General features: G+C 40.4%; 1 protein-coding gene across 1 annotated transcript in view; it reads right to left on the reverse strand.

Moving 5' to 3' along the window:
• Positions 1–16,958, reverse strand: part of LOC103129595 (ankyrin-2-like) — a 200,855-nt gene extending 183,897 nt beyond the window's left edge. Inside the window, exon 1 of the mRNA XM_016665234.1 lies at positions 16,697–16,958. Coding sequence (XP_016520720.1) covers positions 16,697–16,780 — 84 coding nt within the window. The 5' untranslated portion in view covers positions 16,781–16,958. The remainder of the gene's footprint in view (positions 1–16,696) is intronic.
• Positions 16,959–18,848: the final 1,890 nt, after the last annotated feature.

The following is an 18,848-nucleotide window of genomic DNA, read 5'->3' on the forward strand; positions in this document are numbered from 1 at the left end:
ATGTGGAACTGCAGAAAAAAGAAAAAACAAAAAGAAAAAATTTAATTGTTAACACAATTCAATTTCACAACAAAAGATTTCTGATGTGTGCAAATAAAAGTTTGTTTGGCAAATAACTTTTTAAGTTCACGAGACAAAAATTAGTTATTTAATTTAAAACAAAGTTTTTTAAACAAAACATTTTGTTTTTAAAAAATAAATCATTACAATTCCAAAAGTTTTGATTACAATTTTATTTTACTTAACTGAGGTTAGTTTTTTTATTGAATAATTGGGGGGGGGGGAAATAACTTCATACTCTGCGAAATAGACCCTAAACTTAAAGTCTGGATTGAGTTTTTTCCCCTTCATTAATGAGACACTTTTATTACATACATCATATCTATCATGGTAATTTAGGGTGAGTTATTTTTAATTCTAAATTAATATCCTTGTTGGACTTTTAATTAAGTGCTATTCTCCTTCAAGATACATTTACCTAACGCCAGAATAAATGCAATGTACATTATGCAGCAAAGGAAATCAGAAGACATACATCTATTATGGAGATGATCGGCTTTGGACAGTCGATTTGCCCCTATTGCATAAGCGATACTGAAAAATGACTGTTATCATTAAAGATACAGGGAAGAAGCTTTTTGTTATCTAGCTTTGCTAGCAAAGTTGTTAGCTATCAGCTAGCTAATAGCACAACAACAGCCTAATGTCTGAATGGCATTAGGCTGTTCTTATCGATAGATAAGAACAGTTTCTCCTCACCTGGTTGTCTCCTCCCACTCAGTAGTTCTTCAGAGAAAAGCAGACGCAGAGGCCTGTCAGTGTCTGTTGTATTTCATTACCTCTCTGCTTAAACCGCTACTCCGTGCTGAAGCAGAAACGATACGTTCAATGTTTTCCGTCATCTGACAAGTAGCAAGTCTACTCCACTTTATTCACCAAAAACTGTTTTATAATTCACCAAAAACTGATCTGTAATCTGGAATGTTCGCTACGTTGAAATCCAGTTAGCCACCTTATCTCACTGCGCGAGAGGCAACTGCATCATGCGTCACGGGCAAAAGGTCAAAGGTAACAAGGTGACCGGAGGGCTTATGTTTTTACAAACAAAAAAACAACAAAAAAACCCAACAAAAAAAACAAATAATTTTAGTACATGTTATTATGTATCAGAAAAGGGTTTAGAAAATAATACAAAAAAAAAAAAAGTTTGACCAAAAGGGCACTTGGGGGCAAGGAGCAAAAGGGGCAGGTGCTCAAGCACCCCCAGCACCCCCAGCCCCCCCACTGCACGTGCCTGATAATAATTATTATATATTTTATTTAAAAGGTGCTTTAAGGGCACATAATGTCACCTCACAATATAAAAATGCATTTTAAAGAAAAACAAATTGCTTCGGCGCACAGACCGACGTGTTACATCTTTATGAAACAAAAACAGGAAAAGTACTATTTTTGAGCGAGGTATTAACATACTTTTATTTTTATTTTCTTTATTTTGTGTTCATGTTAGCTTATTATCTGAGTATAAATGCGGTTCAGGTTTTTATGTTTAAACAATAAAATATTAAAATCATGAAAAACATCGGGTTTGATGCTTCTTGGTCTAAATAACTGAATGTAGTCAGATTTCAGTGTATTTAGGTGAGTTTTGACGCTTTGTAGTTTGATATTGTCCACAGAAAAAGTTTGTGTGGCTGCCGCACATTTTCACGCCAGCGATAAAGTGTGCTTATATTTACGCAAACTTTGACGCAAAGTACATGCCGTCTTGTGTGTAAAATATGGCTCCGCACAATTTTTGTGCGCACGCACACTTTATGCATGAGGCTCCAGGTGTCTTTGGAAAGTTTCTTTGCGAAGGGGGAAAGGCCCAGAGAAGAGACAGGAGAATTGATATATCCCGGTAGGTGACTCCCCACATTACAAGCCGCGTTGCTAATGAGTCAATGAAGCTTCAAACTGCTTCGCCACGTAGAGACCAAGCAGGCTTTGGATATAAGCAACACTTCGGGTCATTGTCATTGTCTCCATCACTCCCAGGTGGGACTGTCTCGTTGCAGAGAAACAAGCTCAGGGCTCCGTTAGTCATTATCATGAGTTAAAATTTTCACAAAAGTAAAATGTTCGTTTTTGTGGCGCATCTGTGTCTAATTTTGAAGGGATATGTAAACGTTACCATAACGACCAGAGTCAGAGAGCGTTTGGGCAGTGGTGAGAGGAGATGAGTAGAGCTTGTAAGTCTTAAGTCTGGTTTAGACGGCAAGATTTAAGAACTGTCGGCCGATCCTCCAAACCTCTGTGACCACAGAGCTGGTAAAAGTACAACAGTACAACGTGTCTCCAGCCGCAAGGCAGGAACTGATTCCAGTCACCAACATCCCGATTCCAGAGGATAATGCAGTAAAACCCCCAACCTACCATACGTGAATTTAGAATATCCAAACACAGATGACGATGTGAAAGCAGTAGTGTTAGTTTGTGGACTCATTTTAAGCGATAAAAGATGTAACAAAAAGAAAAAGTATTGGATAAAAGACAGCGGGAGCAGCCGCTCTAGTGCAGCAAACTGCACTATGATTTGGAGGTGAATATGCTTTTTCATAGTTAACATTTTTAACTGAATAAACATAACCACTAATAAGCATATAATAACGACCTTTACATATAATAAACATTTCCACATATGTCTGATATCCCCCGGACTCTCAGTTGCGCGTTATGTCAGCTGTTTGGGATTCCCCTCCGTTCTTACGTCACCGCGCTTTCTGATTGGCTACCTGTCACATTCAACAGGCTGCGTTCTCGCTCCCAGTCAGGGAAAACCCCACAGGCTGAGATAATCGGGCCAAGACAATGTTGAATATGCCCGATGTTAGATTGGGCATATTCAACACACCACCACGTAACACATCACATACGGCAGGACACTGCAAGATTGTCGTAAAGGGAAAATCTGGGCAAAAAAAAAAAAGAAAAGAAAAGAGTTTAGCGGCCGGGAACACCAACATGCAGAAGCATAAACCATGGTCACGCCTCCCCTTTTCTGATAGAATGACTTTTTGATAGAATATTATGACTTTACTCCTGTAATTTTTAAAAACAAAATCTCTCTCTAGTACTCCATTGTAAAGGTTCTCAGCTTTATTCCAACAAGTTTTTCAAGTCTAATCTTGGATTAGGAATTTAGGCCTGAGATTCCCAGCCTACGATCATACCTGAGGAAGTCTTTTAAATAAAATGTAAAATAAAAAAGTGCTAGACAGTTTGCTCACCTCTTTATTGTCATGTACGGAGAATGAGGGGTGGTGAGGTTGAACGCAGGACCCAGGATGTAGTGAAGTTGACGTCTTTAATAATCAAATTCAGCTCAAAGCAGTCCGAGAACATGCAGCACGGCAGAGTGGAAACAAAAACTCAGCACCGGCAGCAACTAAACAAAGACTGACAAAATAAGAGCCATTGCCGCCACAGGACTTTCCAGTTCTACTGTGAAGACTTAAACTAAGCTACAAAAACGACTTATTTGACTGACGAGATACAAGATGGCTCAGACAGACTGGTACCACATTAGACGGATGTTAGACAAGGACCCGACAAGAGACAAAGACAAGAGGTGGGGCTAAAGACACAGGGAACGTAATCAGGGAAGTGGATACAGCTATGCGCAATCAACAGGGAAGACAGACTCACGGGGGAAAATGGACTAAAACACAGAAAAACCTCAAATATAACTACACAGAAAATACAGATCATAACAGTACCCCCCCCCTCAAGGGCGGCTACTAGACGCCCCAAAAGAAAACAGTCCCAATAAACACAAAACGACCCAACAGGGTGGGCGGAGGGGCGACTGGAGGAGGGCAAGAGTCCAGAAACAAAACCAAACCAAAAACAACCCAACAGGGTGGGCGGAGGGGCGACAAGGCTAGAGTCCAAAACTAAATCCTCACAGGAACAGAAAACAGCCCGGGGCCGCCCACGGCACAGGAGGCAGAGCTCCCGTGGGAGCCGGAGCTTGAGCCGCGCGGTGGGCGGCGACGCAGGAGCAGCAGGAAGCAGAGACGTGGCGGCGGTTCAGGCGGTCGCCGCCGCAGTAGGAGGCGATCGGGCCCGTAAGGCTGGCAGAGGGGCCGGCCGGCACGGCGCTGGGACTGACCACTAGGGACACTGGGAGGCGGCGCAGCTGCGGCAGGTTCAGGCGGCGCAGCTGCGGCAGCTTTAGGCGGCAACGAGGAAACGGTGACAGCTGGAGGAGGCTCTGGAGCTGGAGCAGAGAGTGGAGTGAGGACTGGACCAGGAGCTGACGCGGAGGAAGACGGAGCTGGGTTGGACGCTGGGAACATTGAGTTGACTGGCCTTGGCGGCAGCGGGTCCGCTCTCAACACCGCTCTCGCCGTCCAGAATTCCCACTCGACCTCCTGGCGCAGCAGCTCCAAACCTGGATGAGGGCAACGCGAAATCCACTCCTCCAGCCAGACTAGCATCCGGGTGGCGGCGTTGAGGCGGCTGACCGGAACATACGGTTTCGCCACCTCGTCAGCATAGCGCTGGATGTTCCTCATCATTAACCGCCGGTCTGCTGGGTCCATGATGGTATGCTGCGATCCTCACCTTTACTGGTCGGGTCCTTCTGTCATGAGGTGTGATTGTTGGTGGTGAGGAGACGACGCAGGTTGACCCAGGATGTTGAAGAAAGTGAATAATTTAATGAATGGAGCTCTACAGTCCAGAAACACAGGCAGCACGGTAGCAAGTAGCACGCAGCTAATACCGGTAGCAACTAGTGATGGGTCCAGCAACACCGACGCGTCGGCGCATGTATCAAGCCTCACAGACCAACACTCGTGTCGGTGCGCGTATTGGTTTCAGCAAGTCACGTGACCAATACAGGAACTGTTTCAAAATGACGCTGGGTGCCAAACTGTGTTTATAAGGAAGCGAATCTGTCAATCTGTCAAAAGCATTTGCCAAACAAATTCTTGATCTTTTACAGCATCAACTACGGAGCAGCTTCAAAGAAAAGGTTTCCGCAGAGTGGGACCATTTTGATCTTATACTGGAAAATAAATTTGTTTTCGTTTTTGTCGTTTCATCCGGTTCTTGTCAGTTTCTACTTGATCTATCTGAACCCAAATTCAGCTGAAACTGACTCTTAGTTTACTTTCATATTATGTTCTGCAGGTTAAGTGTCGCATTTGTTTAACTAAGCTGTCTTATTTAAATAAATCCTCCTCCTCAATGCTGAGGCATCATGAGGCATGAGAATGAAGTCCCAGATACACCTAGAATAAACTCTGATATACAGCCATTCTACAAATTACTCAGTTGCGTTTTATAAATTATTTCATATACAGTGATCCTTCGCTATAACGCGGTTCATTTTTCACGGTATCGCTGCTTCGCAGATTTTTTTGTGCAGTTTTTTTTCCCACAGTGTTCTTCATCCTGATTGACCATATGATTGTTAAAAACAGTCTCCGCGCTACCTGAGTGCCAATAACGTTACGGTGTTTAATACAGATTGGCCACTCAGGAGATGGAAACTGAAACTTTCGATGTCTCCTGGAAAAGAAAAAAAAACTGTGGCCAGAGGCAGCGCAAAACCCGACCGGAGGCTCGTTTGATGAGATCCATCGCTCTGCTGTAGATACAGCTGTGAATCTCGCGGGGCAGCTTGGAGGAGACGCTTTAATGACATGACTGCGGATCACATTAAGGCCCGATTGATGCACACGCACATCCGCTGACCTGAAAACAGGTTTTGTTCTTTGGTTTCAATGTAAAGTATTTATTTATGCTGTGTAATAACTGTAAAAATGAAGGTAATTATGTAGACGAATATAATTCTACTAATAGTTAAAAGGCATGTTGTTGGTTGATTCACATTAAGATATGTTTAGACTGAAAATAAATGTACTGTGTCAAATGTACTGGGTCAATCTGACCTAGAAGTCAGAAAGGAACTCATTTCATGAGTATAGCACATTTAAATTCCTTTATAACTACTTCACGGATTTCGCCTATCACGGGTTATTTTCGGAACACAACCCCTAAGAAAAATATTCGCTGTAAATGTAATGTTATGTAATGTTTACTTAATTTTTTTCTACAGCAGAAGTTTTGTCAAAAAAGCGTAACAGGCTAAATTTCAAAAATGTTGTAAAAACTTTTTTTAAAATAAAAATGTGTGGGAAAAAACAGTCCATATTCCAAACACAATCACTTAAATTTTCACTTTATGGTACATATTCACATTCTTTATTGACTGTATATCAAATATATTTTAAATGTAACTGAAGATATGACATAATACAACATATAATATTCAATAAAATACAAAGACTTAAATCTTATTGTATAGACTAGGTCATCAAATCACTACGTTGCCTGTAGGAATTTTTAATGTCCAGCAGGTGTCAGTATTGAGCGACACAGTATCAATACAGTGTTGCTATGACTCGAAACGCCTCATGACGCCTCATTTACCCGTCACTAGTAGCAACTGAATATAAGACTGAAAACGAGAGCTGAGTCGACACAGGACTTATCAGTTCAACTGTGAGCGACACACGCATGACCACACTAGACTCTGACGACGACACTGGCTACGACAAGGATCCGACAACGAACACAGACACAGGTGGGTTTAAATACACACGGGTAATCAGGGGAAATGAGACACACATGGGGAGCAATCAACGGGGAGGACAGGACCGAGACTCACAGGAACAGGACTACACAGGAAAAACTCAAAAATAAACACACAAAAACACGGATCCTGACATTTATACAATATTCAAATGAATAGAATTGACAATGGTTGATCTTAAATCAACATTAATGCAAAAGTAGACCAATATAATTAAATTATAGTACGAAAAAGTCTATTCTAGAACATCAGTCTTCCTTTATGACTGACTAACAGATGGTTTTATGATATGATCAAATATTTAAAACAGACACAGGGTTTTACTTAAATTATCCTTTATCCACAAGGAAAATAAGCAGGTTTTATTAGCAAGCAAAAGATCAGGAAGGATGGTGTTCTGTGAAAGGGGCAGTTACTTTCAGATTCTTGCTTGCGTGAGGTGTGCCAATGGGATTAGTGGGAACAAAGTGATGCTGGACGGTAGGGCACAATGAGCGCATCCACTACAGGGCTGAGCTAACTGGATTAGCCTCAACCACTGCAGGCAGACTGTCATTAAGGCCTCATAACTTCATGCCTACAAACCCACATATGGACTCTGGTGCCAGAAAGGGAAAGTGTAAAAAGATGGCATGGAAGGAGCCGTATGACTGAGATGTTAGGATAGAGATGGAGTAGTGGGGATGAGGGATTAAAGGGAAGATTAAGTGAAGGGAGGACCTGGCTAAAGAGTGAAAGCAAACATGTTTTTATCTCAACCGAAGCAGTCATTGTAGAGCCTGTCACAAAAAAATAACATTTAGAATGAATAGTCGGAGCATAATATTTCCTGTCTGTTGGTCAGTTTGCCTTTTCACTAATTTGCACAAATATTTCATTTGAATTTAAACTCAGTTCAGCAAGGCTGAGCTGATCCTCAAACAGAGACAAAAATCCAGCAGACTGGACTTCCTGCAGCAACTCAGGAAGTCCAACCTGCCATAGTAGCTGCTGCTCATCTTCTGTCCTGCATTATTCTGTCTATTTATTACACATCCATCTGGGTGTGGTCACGCAAAGTGGTGAGCTATGGGAATATCTGACCATTCTGTCAGGAGATCATCTACAAAGTGATGTTGGACATGGAGTCATTGTTTTGCTCTAATTCTGACTTCTGGGTTGAGGTCATTAGTCTGTGCAGAAAAGTCAAGTTCTGCCACAAACTGTTCCCACAATGTTGGGAGCATGAAATCATTTAAAAGTTCTAGGCATGCTGAAGCATCAAGACCTAATTCACTGAGACTAATTGCTGGAACCCAACTTGACTGTAGTTCAACAGGTCAAGTTGAACTACTTTCTGATTTCAAGATTTTGCAAGTTCAATTCCAGCTTCCAGTATTATATATATTCAGTCGCTTAACCATTAACTAGTGTTGTAGTCAAAACCACCTACGTCAGGGGTTCCCAAACTTTTTGAGTCCAAGATCTACTTTTTCTCTCACCAGCCGCCTGAGATCTACCTCACGACACAAAGACATAAAAATTGCAAATTAAACTCTATTGACTTATTTTATATGCAAATATACATCAGTTATAGCAGAAATAATAAAGTGACAAAAAACCTAACGCAGTTTCTTCCTCAGTGAGATTCTGACACTGGGAGGAGGTTACTGGTTTCTCAGTCAGAAGCTGGTTTCAAACCTGACACCAACAGGTGTCAGTCAGTCATGGTAGATCTGAAATTTGGTTTGATGACTGAAATATGAGAAACTACAGACTGATAGGAGGAACCAAAGAGCCCAGTAAAGGCAAATCTTCTGAAGTCGGGATATAATTAATTTAATTTCACATAATTATTGCGGTAGAATTTGTTAAATCTTAATGAAATATATTTGTCCTATTTGATGTTTGTTGTGACATAGACTCACAAACGAAAGACATAATTAGTCCAAGTTTGTCATTTATTGAATGTTCAGAAACTACAGCAGGTGTGATGAGCCACAGCAAAGGTAAATAAAGGTAAAACAACCCGAACAAACGATCTACTCAAAACCACTCCTACCTTTTTACTCTCTGTCACACCCGTTGCCGTGGCAACCGCCCCCATTCAGGTCGAGCAGAGATTACTTTAAAAACACAACATTCAGTCCGTTACGATATCAGGTTTCTAGGCTTGATATTTATTTCTCGATTATTAATAAGCCTCTCATGAACACAGCGGTAGTTGAGTAACTAATTTAAACTCCTGCTCTGCTCGTCAGTCAGTCTTTGAGTCGCTTTTTTTTTGTTAATGGAACCAAAACGCACTGAATTACGCAACACCTTGTTGAAACAATAATTACTGAGATTATTAATTTTAACACGGTTCGTTGATATTTTATAATTATTCGTTTTTAATGAAGCTACAAATGTTTAGGATCTTAGTGAATATTTTTGATAAGCCTGTCAGAAGATGAAGTGCTGGTCTCGGCATCCTGGCGGCGTTCAGTTTGTCACCTATTGCCGAGATCAACTCAAAACCTTTTCGCGATTGACATATTGGGCACCTAGATAATGTGCAGATGTTTCTGCAGCTGTGTCAAGATAAGAGACCTGAAAAACATCTTGTGTAAAAGGCCTGATTTGCAAGTTGTTTTAAAAGGCTGTCATGTGTGCAATGCATTGTTTGCACTTACCTGTGCTGAAACTTATCACTATGATCTGAAGAGGAAAAAAATACTGAAGGGTTGCAAGCCTCGTTGGAGTTAGCTAGTTGGAGTTGGCTGAACTGCTAAGTCTGACATGTTTCTCCGCTTTTGCAAAAGACAAGTCTTTGTGTCCTTGTGATCTTTTCAGTGATTATAAACCTAATACCAGTTTTCCTGTAGCCTTTTGAATTGACGTCCTTTTGCTTTCAACTGTCTAAAAGTGGAAGTAAACCAAGGTGCAGTATGAGTGAATGAGACAGATCTGGTTTTAAGTGGAACAAGATTCTTTAGAAGGCTATGAAGGTTTTTGTTGTCGTGTGCAATCAATTCATCTGGGGAAGGAAAACGGTCAACATTGGGTAGACTATTAATACAATAAGATAAATTGTCCAGGTTGATGTCCTTAATAGTATGAAAGGTTATATTGCATGGGAGGTTAGATTTAGAATGAGAAATATTAACTCCAAATGATAGAAACATGTGATCTGAAAAGAGCAAGGAATCTGCTTTGCAGTCAATGGGTAATATCTCCTGAGCAACAAATTAAATCCAAGACATCTCATTTAAAAGGTGTCGGGAAATTGATGTATTGCTGGAGTCCAAAACTCTCCAAGCAGGATATGAAGGCTTTGGTAAGAGGAGTCTGTTCATTTATTCACCTTAAAATCCCCAAGTAGTATTATGTTTGGTGAGATTGTAGAAAGATGTGAAAGGAATCCAGCAAGCTCGGTAATAAAATATCTATTATATTTAGGAGGGCGATACAAGGCGGCAATTATAGTGGGAGTTGGTCCAGAGAGCTGTCACATCATTGCTTCAAATGAATGACAGACAGGAACAGTTTACAGGCTCTACCCTCCACTTCTCACAGTAGATTATCAAAAGATAATCTACTGTGATTATTCCGTGATAATCGTGAGATATCACAAGGTTGAGCGATGTAAAACAAACCCTGGAGGAGTAGCGTCATTCAGTGGAGCAAAGTCATTCAGCTGTTGCCACGTTTCAGTTAAGCACAAAAAAAATCAAACTTTTGGTCAGAGATTATATCCTGCACAAGACACCCCTTACTTGTGAACAAGCAGTTGTTGAAGAGACCGAAGTTGATGGTTTTATTGTGCTTGACAACCGTGTTAGCTGACTGAGTCAGACGGGCCAACACACTGTGATGTAACGAAAGGAAAAGGTGTTGGACAATAGAGTGGATAAAAGAGCCACAGCAAATAGAGTGGCGACTCTATTTGGTGCACAATGCTATGGAGGCGAGTTGTGTTTTTTTGTTTATACCATTTGTGTGTTTAGATTGTTTTCTGTTAGATCGCTTAAGCTTCAGTTAATTAGTATTTGCTATTTTAATGTTTACAATTACATTGAGAACAATAGGCACAAAATAAAGGCTACAAGTCCAGTTAAATAATTTTAAAACCAGGCATTAATCAATGTTTTACTAGTGACAATTACAATTTACCTGCAATACGTGGCTAGTGTCAGCTTCAAGCCCTGACTGAATGAATAACCTTATCATTATAGCCTATTTATGTCATGTTAATGATGAACAGCTGAAAAGTTACTGGGTTTATCAACTGCAGCAACTTCGCTCCAACTCCTCTCCTTGTCATTTCTGTGGATATTCTTTGCAGGAAATGTTGAATGAACAGTCATGTTGTTTCCACATATCACCTCCGATGTCCACTCCGCCTTGTCAGCTGTTTGGGATTCTCCTCCGTGCTTTCTGAGGGGAAAGCATGGAGGAGAATCTGTGCTTTCTGATTGGCCACCTGTCACATTCAACAGGCTGTTCTCACTTCCAGACGAGAAAAGTACACATTACTTCCGCAAACACCGAGCAGTAAATCAGTAAAACCCTGATTTAAAGTAATCTCTCTCACACACTTGAGTAGCAACATCTGTTCTTAATATCAATCTTTAATAAGACCTAATGGTAACATAAAAACAACGTAAATATTATAGCCTCTGTATTGGTGTAGTAGGTTAGGAAGTACAATCACCTTCAAATAGCAAAAATCCCAAAATACTTGAGATTCCAATTAAAAACACTCATAACTTCCTACCTTAATAATTTAAACACCAAATTTACATGAAAATGTATTAATATGTATTTTAAGTGGAAACTGTCTTGGCGCTACTGCAGTAGCTAGTATCCATGATTATCCTTATGTCTGCTCTTGGTGGCACATTCAATCAGCACCAAAGAAAATAAATGGCACTCTTGGATTGGTTGCTTTCCGAGCGCCACCAATAGTATGGTCAAGAAGAATTTTGCCAAAGGGTGTCATCTACCAAAGCTGCAATTTCTTTTGAATATTTTAGATGTTCTCAAGAAAAAAAAGTTTGTCGCTCAAAACAATCAATCAATTTTTCTAGGGGCTGCTTTTCAACCCAAAGTAGAAAAAAGAGAAGCATCACTCCCAGAGGTCTCATGTGATGGATTATGACTGTACAGGTTTTGAAACAGACACTGCTAAGTTACAGATAAATGTCACCCTGACAAGTCTCAAAATCCAATTTCTGCTGAAAAACAGCACTGATCTGTGTTTTTCAGATGGTCTTAACCTACCTGGACAGTTAATTAACCTAAAACCTCCCTATTCTCATCAGAAAAATTAAAGATCTCTCCTGACTTCTCCTTGTCTCTTATCCAGCGAAGGAGCAGAGATACTGCAGGCTGTGTTGTAAACGTATTTTGGATCAGTGGTAGAGGGAAATGAGTTTTAACTGAAATAGCTTAAGATTACTGAACTGTCAGGAAGAAAACACTGTATTAACCTCCAACTTCCTGCTTTCTGACAACAGGAACCTGAGCACACTTTGTGTCCCAACGTAAAGCAGACAGGGAAGTGAATGCAGTAGGTCACCATAATGGTGTGTTTGTGAGATGCAGTGAGCCTACATAAGCATGGGGGAGGAGAGTATATCAATAATTAATTCATTGATCTTGAATGCTCCCTGCTGCCAAATGCTTTGCCTCTGCTTTCGCCAACAATTTAATTTGTAGTTTCAGCATTATTGTCTTGCTTACCTGTCTCAGCCAGAGGCCTTGCTTTCCCTCAGTCTAAGAGTCATGCAAAAAGATATTCAGAGTAAACTCACTGCTTCTTCTTCTGATTTGTCACAACACAGAACTGTCTTTGAGCTCCAGCAACTTTATGTCAGGATAAATTAGCTAATTTAGGCGTCTAATAAGTCTCTATTAGGTGTATGCAAACTTCTGTTTTCAATCTCTGCACTTTAACAAAATTCTTTTCAGAACAATACAAAAAAAAAATAACACCAAGACTTCTCTGATTAGATCGCACCTTAGAAATTAAGGAATCAAAACAGCAAACAACTTTATAACCGGTGGTGTCAGGAGTCACATTGAGAGTTCGATTCAACCATCCAGTCCATGATGGAAACATAGCTACTGCTTTTCTGAAATCAAAGTTGTTTATGCTCATTTTGAAGTATCACATTAAGAAACGGCAAAATTCAAAACAACTTCCTAAACTTTGCTAAGAAAGTTTTACACAAAGTTGAGGGTGTAAACAATGCCACTGGAGTGACTGGTGAGAAGCACTCCAGGCTGGGCTGGGATGCATCCATATAATCATATGGATGGCATATAATCATATAATCATATAATCAAAGGCATGTAAGATCAGACTTCAGTGCCTTGCCCAGTGGCACATCAACCCATGGAAGAAGAAAGCTGAAGTTCAAGACAACTGCTCAACCCATTGACTCAGTCACTCCATAGGACAAGACAAAAGATAACACTAATCAGATGTTGCTTGCAGCTGAAATGTTCCCCAAAACATATTGGACACAACTTGACATTGTGGACTGCTTTTTGTCCTTGGGAGCTCCAAAATCATCAAAGTGTGTGTGAGACAATGAATGACCAAAGATCACCGATTTCAATACACCATCAGGGATTTTTGAAATTGACAAAATATTTTGTCCATTTTGGCAAATAATCACACTGTTTGAAGCTGGTGCAACTGTAGTGTGTCAAAAACACACTGCATGTTCAAAAATTGTAAGGGACTTGCATAAACCCAGCTACATAACCTTTTTAACAAAAAGCCTTGATACCAACCCATAACACACTACATTAAACAATTGAATAAATCCCAGAGTGCCTGGTTTCTTTCTTCTGGCAGAATCAAACACATCCAACAGAGACTGGACAGATAGGAGGTTGGAAGAAAGAGGTCAACATTAAAGGCCAAAACACACCACTTAGGTCCAAGTCTTCACGGACTGTTCCAATTTTTTTAAAGACATAGACTCAAAACCAGTGGACCCGAGAGATTAAGTATTCACACGAAAGCATGTATCAGAAATCCCGCCAGCGAAAACAGTCTGGCAATAAACCAAAACTTGTTTGAACAAGCTCAGATAAGAATACAGTTTCACTCTTTCATTTCTTTTTGTGCTTCTGATCTCCTGCCTTGGCTGGCTATTTTTTTCCCCAGTAAAATTTCTTAGTTTGTATCATCCCATAAATGGATGTGTTTTACTTTGCCACCATGTCTCACTTTCTGTCTCACTCATGAGATTCCCATCAAATTACAGTGCAGTTTTAAACCAAGATTGGTCGGACAGTCTGAGACGCAGTCACAGGCAATCATGAGTAGTCTGCAAGCCCACATTAACTTTAACGGGTTCTAATTTACCATTGGATCAGATGTCAAAATGGATCCGATGAGTTCTGGCCTAAAGGCTGCAGAATGTAACTTTTGTAAAGTATACATCTCTGATATATTTATTTATAACTGTCACCATTTTGTGAGAGTATGTTGTTAGACAGATAATCTGTGAAAAGATCAACCACCACCTCCTCCCTTAGCTACTATTGCCATCTGAAGAAATGCACCTCTCCCAACAACCAATGAAAAACAGATGGAGGTCCTTTGTCAGTAAACCTCAAGTACTCATTGCTGAATGTGCTAATGCTGAAAAAACAACGCAACAGAAAAATCATTGAGGTGTCTTTGCTAACTAGCAGTGCTAGCTGTATCATAGTAGAGAATGTCACAGCAATTACTTGTCACTTGTCATTTGTTTCTTATTGCTATGACAACCCAGATGTTGGCAAGTCACTGTTTTCCTGTGGTCAAAACATTGCAACTTCTTTGAACAATATTTTGCTAAGAAGTTAAGTCAGGTTTCTGCAACATGTTTCTTAGAATTTATGTGGGTTTATTGAGTTAAAATGATTTGTTGCAACACACAGCTAAATGGGAGTGGACTGAGCGCAAAATAATCCAGAGAACAACACAAAGGCTTCACCTTAAGTCTGCAAGTGGTTTAAACTGGGCAACACAGTAATATTAAAAAAGTAAAGTAACATTGTTAAACTTTGTATACTGCAATTCTGTGAAAGAAAGAAAAAAGAACACAGTATTACACATTGTTTATGGAAGTTTATCCTTAAAGATTAATATTTTTTTTATAGTTTTCATGGTGTTCCATGGTTCTACCATAATCTATGAATTATTGAGACCAGTGCAGTTATACAAGGGGGAGTGGGACACAATGCCATACGAGACTGATTGACAGACCCGCCTCCTGGCTCTGATTGGGTGTTTCTAGTTAGCACTGGGAGACGGCACAGGAGATTGACGTTTTCACAGATTATATGTTTCAAACTGTCATGACAATGACAGATTAAAAAAATATATTAAAAAATATTTAATAAATTTTATATAAACATGGCAACATTGCATAATTTTAGCAAAACATTTCAAATGTGAAGCTGCTTGATGTTAGTTGCCATTTCATTTGGACTGCTAAACTGGCTGTTGACTTGTCTGGAGTATACCAGAAAATAAAGGATGGTGACCCAAACCCACAATGAATAGATAAAAAAGGAAGAGAACTACTATAATTTTCTGTTGGTTTAACACGTTATTAGAGACATCTAAACCACCAACTTGAGAAGAAATATAAATAACACAAACTTAATTTAAATATGGTCTAAGAATATAAAAATATTCAGGGAGCAAATTATATTATTTTTATAGAACAAAACAAAACAACAAAAAGATCCATTTTGAAGGGAAATTATTCACCAAGATTAAAAATTAGCATAAATTGTACAGATATCATACAAGTACTGGATTTGATGAAAACAAATGTTTTGATAGCCTGAGTTAGGTAATATGCATGAATAAAAAACCTCCTTCAAAATGTTACAGAATTTAGAGACTGTTCTCTCACCATTCATTTTCACTCTGCACAGTTCAGACTTCCAGCACAAGTTTAAACTTATGTCATCTACACAAATACTCAGATGACTCTGCAGTTGTCGGTTGTATCAGTGATGGACAAGAGGCTGAGTAGAGAGAGCTGGTGGAGCGCTTTGTGTCATAGTGTGGAAACAATCATCTCATCTTGAATGTGAACAAAACATAGGAGATTGTAGATTTCAGGAGGACCAGGGTCAGGTCAAACCCAATTTCCATCTTTGGAAAAGAAGTGGAAGTGGTTGAGAAATATAAATACCTCAGTGTTGGGCTTGACAACAGACTGGACTGAGACACTACAGTAAGTAACAGCAGCATCAGAACCAGGGACCTAAAAAGGCTCATTAGGGATCTAAAGGAGGCTGGTTTTGTTCTGGTGACGAGTGTTTAACCTCTGGAGATGACAATGCAAAGAAGGATTCTTCATAGAATCAAGAAAATTATGGGCAACCCTGACCATCCTCTTCATGAGACTGTCTTGGGAAGGCAGAGCACCTTCAGTCAGAGGCTTCTTCAGATTCAGTGCAGTACAGACTGCTGCAGAAGATCTTTCCTGCCAACAGTCATCACAATTTTCAATAACTCTTTGAAAAATCTAAATTAATGACTAACAACATTTAGTTTTCCTTTGGGATTGATAAAGTATTTTAGAATTTGAATTAAAAAATTTCTAACATGCCTTTCTGATCATATAAAAGTGTCCCACTAGAGGTTGGCAGAAGGCTGCATGCCTTAGGTGCTGCAGAAATCAGATAAGCTGTCAAACATGTCATCAACACTGTGAGGAGCCTGATCAAAGTTAATAACAGAGGCACACAAAGAGCGACAGAGGAGCAGAGAAGGGACCCACCCTGTCAGTGTGTGAGAGGAGCCTCCTCCTCTCTCCCTCCTCCTACTACTACATGGAGGAGTCCACGACAACAACACAGGGAAGAGAGGAGGTCCAACTAGCCTCAGCAGGTCCAGCTAGCCTGATCGAAAAAGCTTCATGTTGCCCAAAGATGGAGACAGGAGCCATCAAGGCAGGATATCACGTAAAAACAGCACAATAAACCCCATAATCTGCTCCACCTGCTCCACCTCTCCATCCCCACACCCAGCACCATGTGTAACCCCGTCCACCCACTTACCTTCTTGGGTCTCTTTCTCCTCTGCCCCAGCCCATTGATGCGATCGCTGGGGTCCAGCCTGTAGGAGTGGTTGTCCTCACTCATCCTGTCCCCCCAGCACCAAAACAACCAACTCACTCCAGTTTACTCTTCTAGATTTTAGTCCCTTTTCTCTTCCTGTCCACCCCTCTGTGTGAAAAGAAGCGCCTGTCTCTCGTCTTCAGTCCTCACTCTACGGCTGAGCCAAGAACCGACCCAGCCAGAATAAGGGTGGGGGGAGGATTCATCGGGGAGAGGGGCAAGGGGGAGGGAGCACAATGGTGTTGCCATGGTAGCAGCTGCCACCACTGTTTATCTGGAAACCTCACCGAGATACTTGTGTTTGTCTGTACACACATAAACACAAGTGGTAGTCGTATGCGAGTGTGTTTGTGTGTGTGAGCTTCTCTTTCTGTTTTCATTCAAGCAACTATGGAATGATCCAAATAGGACAACAGCATAATTGATTATTAATGTGTAAAATAAATAAATATGAGAAGACATTTCCAGTAAAGGAATGAAAGCACAAAGAAGCATTCAGGGTCCTAAGAATTTCACTGAGTTGCGTCACCAAATATTAAGTCATTAAAAATTGATACAGTGAAACGGTGCCTCAAATGAAGTTTAATCCATTAACTGTAATTGTAAATTGTCAAGGTATTTTTGTGAGATCTTTAATTTTTAGAAATATCTTCATTAGTCACGTCTGCAAATTGCTTTATCTGAGGAACTGAAGAAAAAAAACCACACTTATTAATATTGCCACAAATACAGTTTGATTATGTTTCTATGCTGAAAAAAGTATCAATAAAATATCTAATCCAGTTTTTTCAGTTATCCCTCCAGAAACCATTGCATCCTCAGGGAAGTGAAGTTACCTTTCTTATAACAGAGAGATCCTTCCAAATGCTTGGAGAGCTTTAGTTAGCACTAATAAAAATGTAAAATATAACTAATCAGCCCCCCCCCTCCAAAAAAAAAAACAATTGCTGAAATTTGTGTGCTTTGCCACTATTCTAATTTAGTGGCAAAACACAGAGATATTCAGAATGTTTTCCCACTTGATTGTCTGGTAGACTTGGGTTAATTGTGAACCAAAATTACAATATCTGTAACATTTTCAGCAATGTGCACCCTTCTCTCTCATCCCCCTGTCCACATGCCCACACTGCTTTGTGAAATCCTTTAAAAAACAGACTGCCTGAATCCCAATGCTCCTCCTGGCTATGAGCTCCCAGACACAGCAGGCAGAGGCATCTCCCCATATGTGACGATAAAGTATTGCCGTTTTTCCACCAACTGCAATTAGCCTGGAACCTAATGGATCATACAGGACAAGGGGGGGCTGGTGCATATCTAAAGCGATGACCTAGAGGTCACTCTAGACAGGTCGCCAGGGCAACTCAAGAAACTCATCCTACCATACAAAACTCAAATAATATTTACTGTCCAAAAGTAAAACACAAATTCAATCATAAATACATTATCATCATGATGTTGTGACTAGGGATTCACTGATCCACCTTTTTTACTTCCAAAACCGATGGTGGTATCAAACATTTAGTATCAGCTGATACCAATCTGATAGTTTCTTATTTTAAACACAGACATAAATGTATTGAGTTACAAATTTATTTAATAATTCTGAACCAACACAGCATGCTAAAACACCAACTGTCTAGCTGAGTCTTGTGAGTGTGTGTGTCCTACCTCTTGTCCTGCCGGGTGAGCCAGGCAGGTGTAACTCCAGCTGCAGATATTCAAACTAATCATTAGGTGCCTCCAAATAGGAGCTGGATTCCTGTGGCAGATGCCAGATGGTTCCATTGCATCTTGTGGTAACTTGGTTGTTTCTTAGTAGAACTTAGTCATAGTACTAACCTCGGTCCTGGTCTGATCTCTGTCAGAGCCGACGCTGGTTCTCCTGTTCCGTAAGCCTCAACACTGATACCAGCATTCCCCGTTCCTTCTGGCTGATCTTGGTCTGCCCTCCTTTGTTCCCTGGCCACCATCCTGGGCTATTCCTCTGCTTTGGTTTTCAATCAACTGCTCACCTGCCTGTCCTCTGTCCAATGGTCCATTGCTCTCCCCGAAGCCTGAAAACATCATTAGCAAGGCGCTGGAAAACTTATCT

The sequence above is a fragment of the Poecilia formosa genome, unplaced genomic scaffold, assembly GCF_000485575.1.
Source record: "Poecilia formosa unplaced genomic scaffold, Poecilia_formosa-5.1.2 Scaffold558, whole genome shotgun sequence".
In the NCBI taxonomy this organism is placed as follows: domain Eukaryota; kingdom Metazoa; phylum Chordata; class Actinopteri; order Cyprinodontiformes; family Poeciliidae; genus Poecilia; species Poecilia formosa.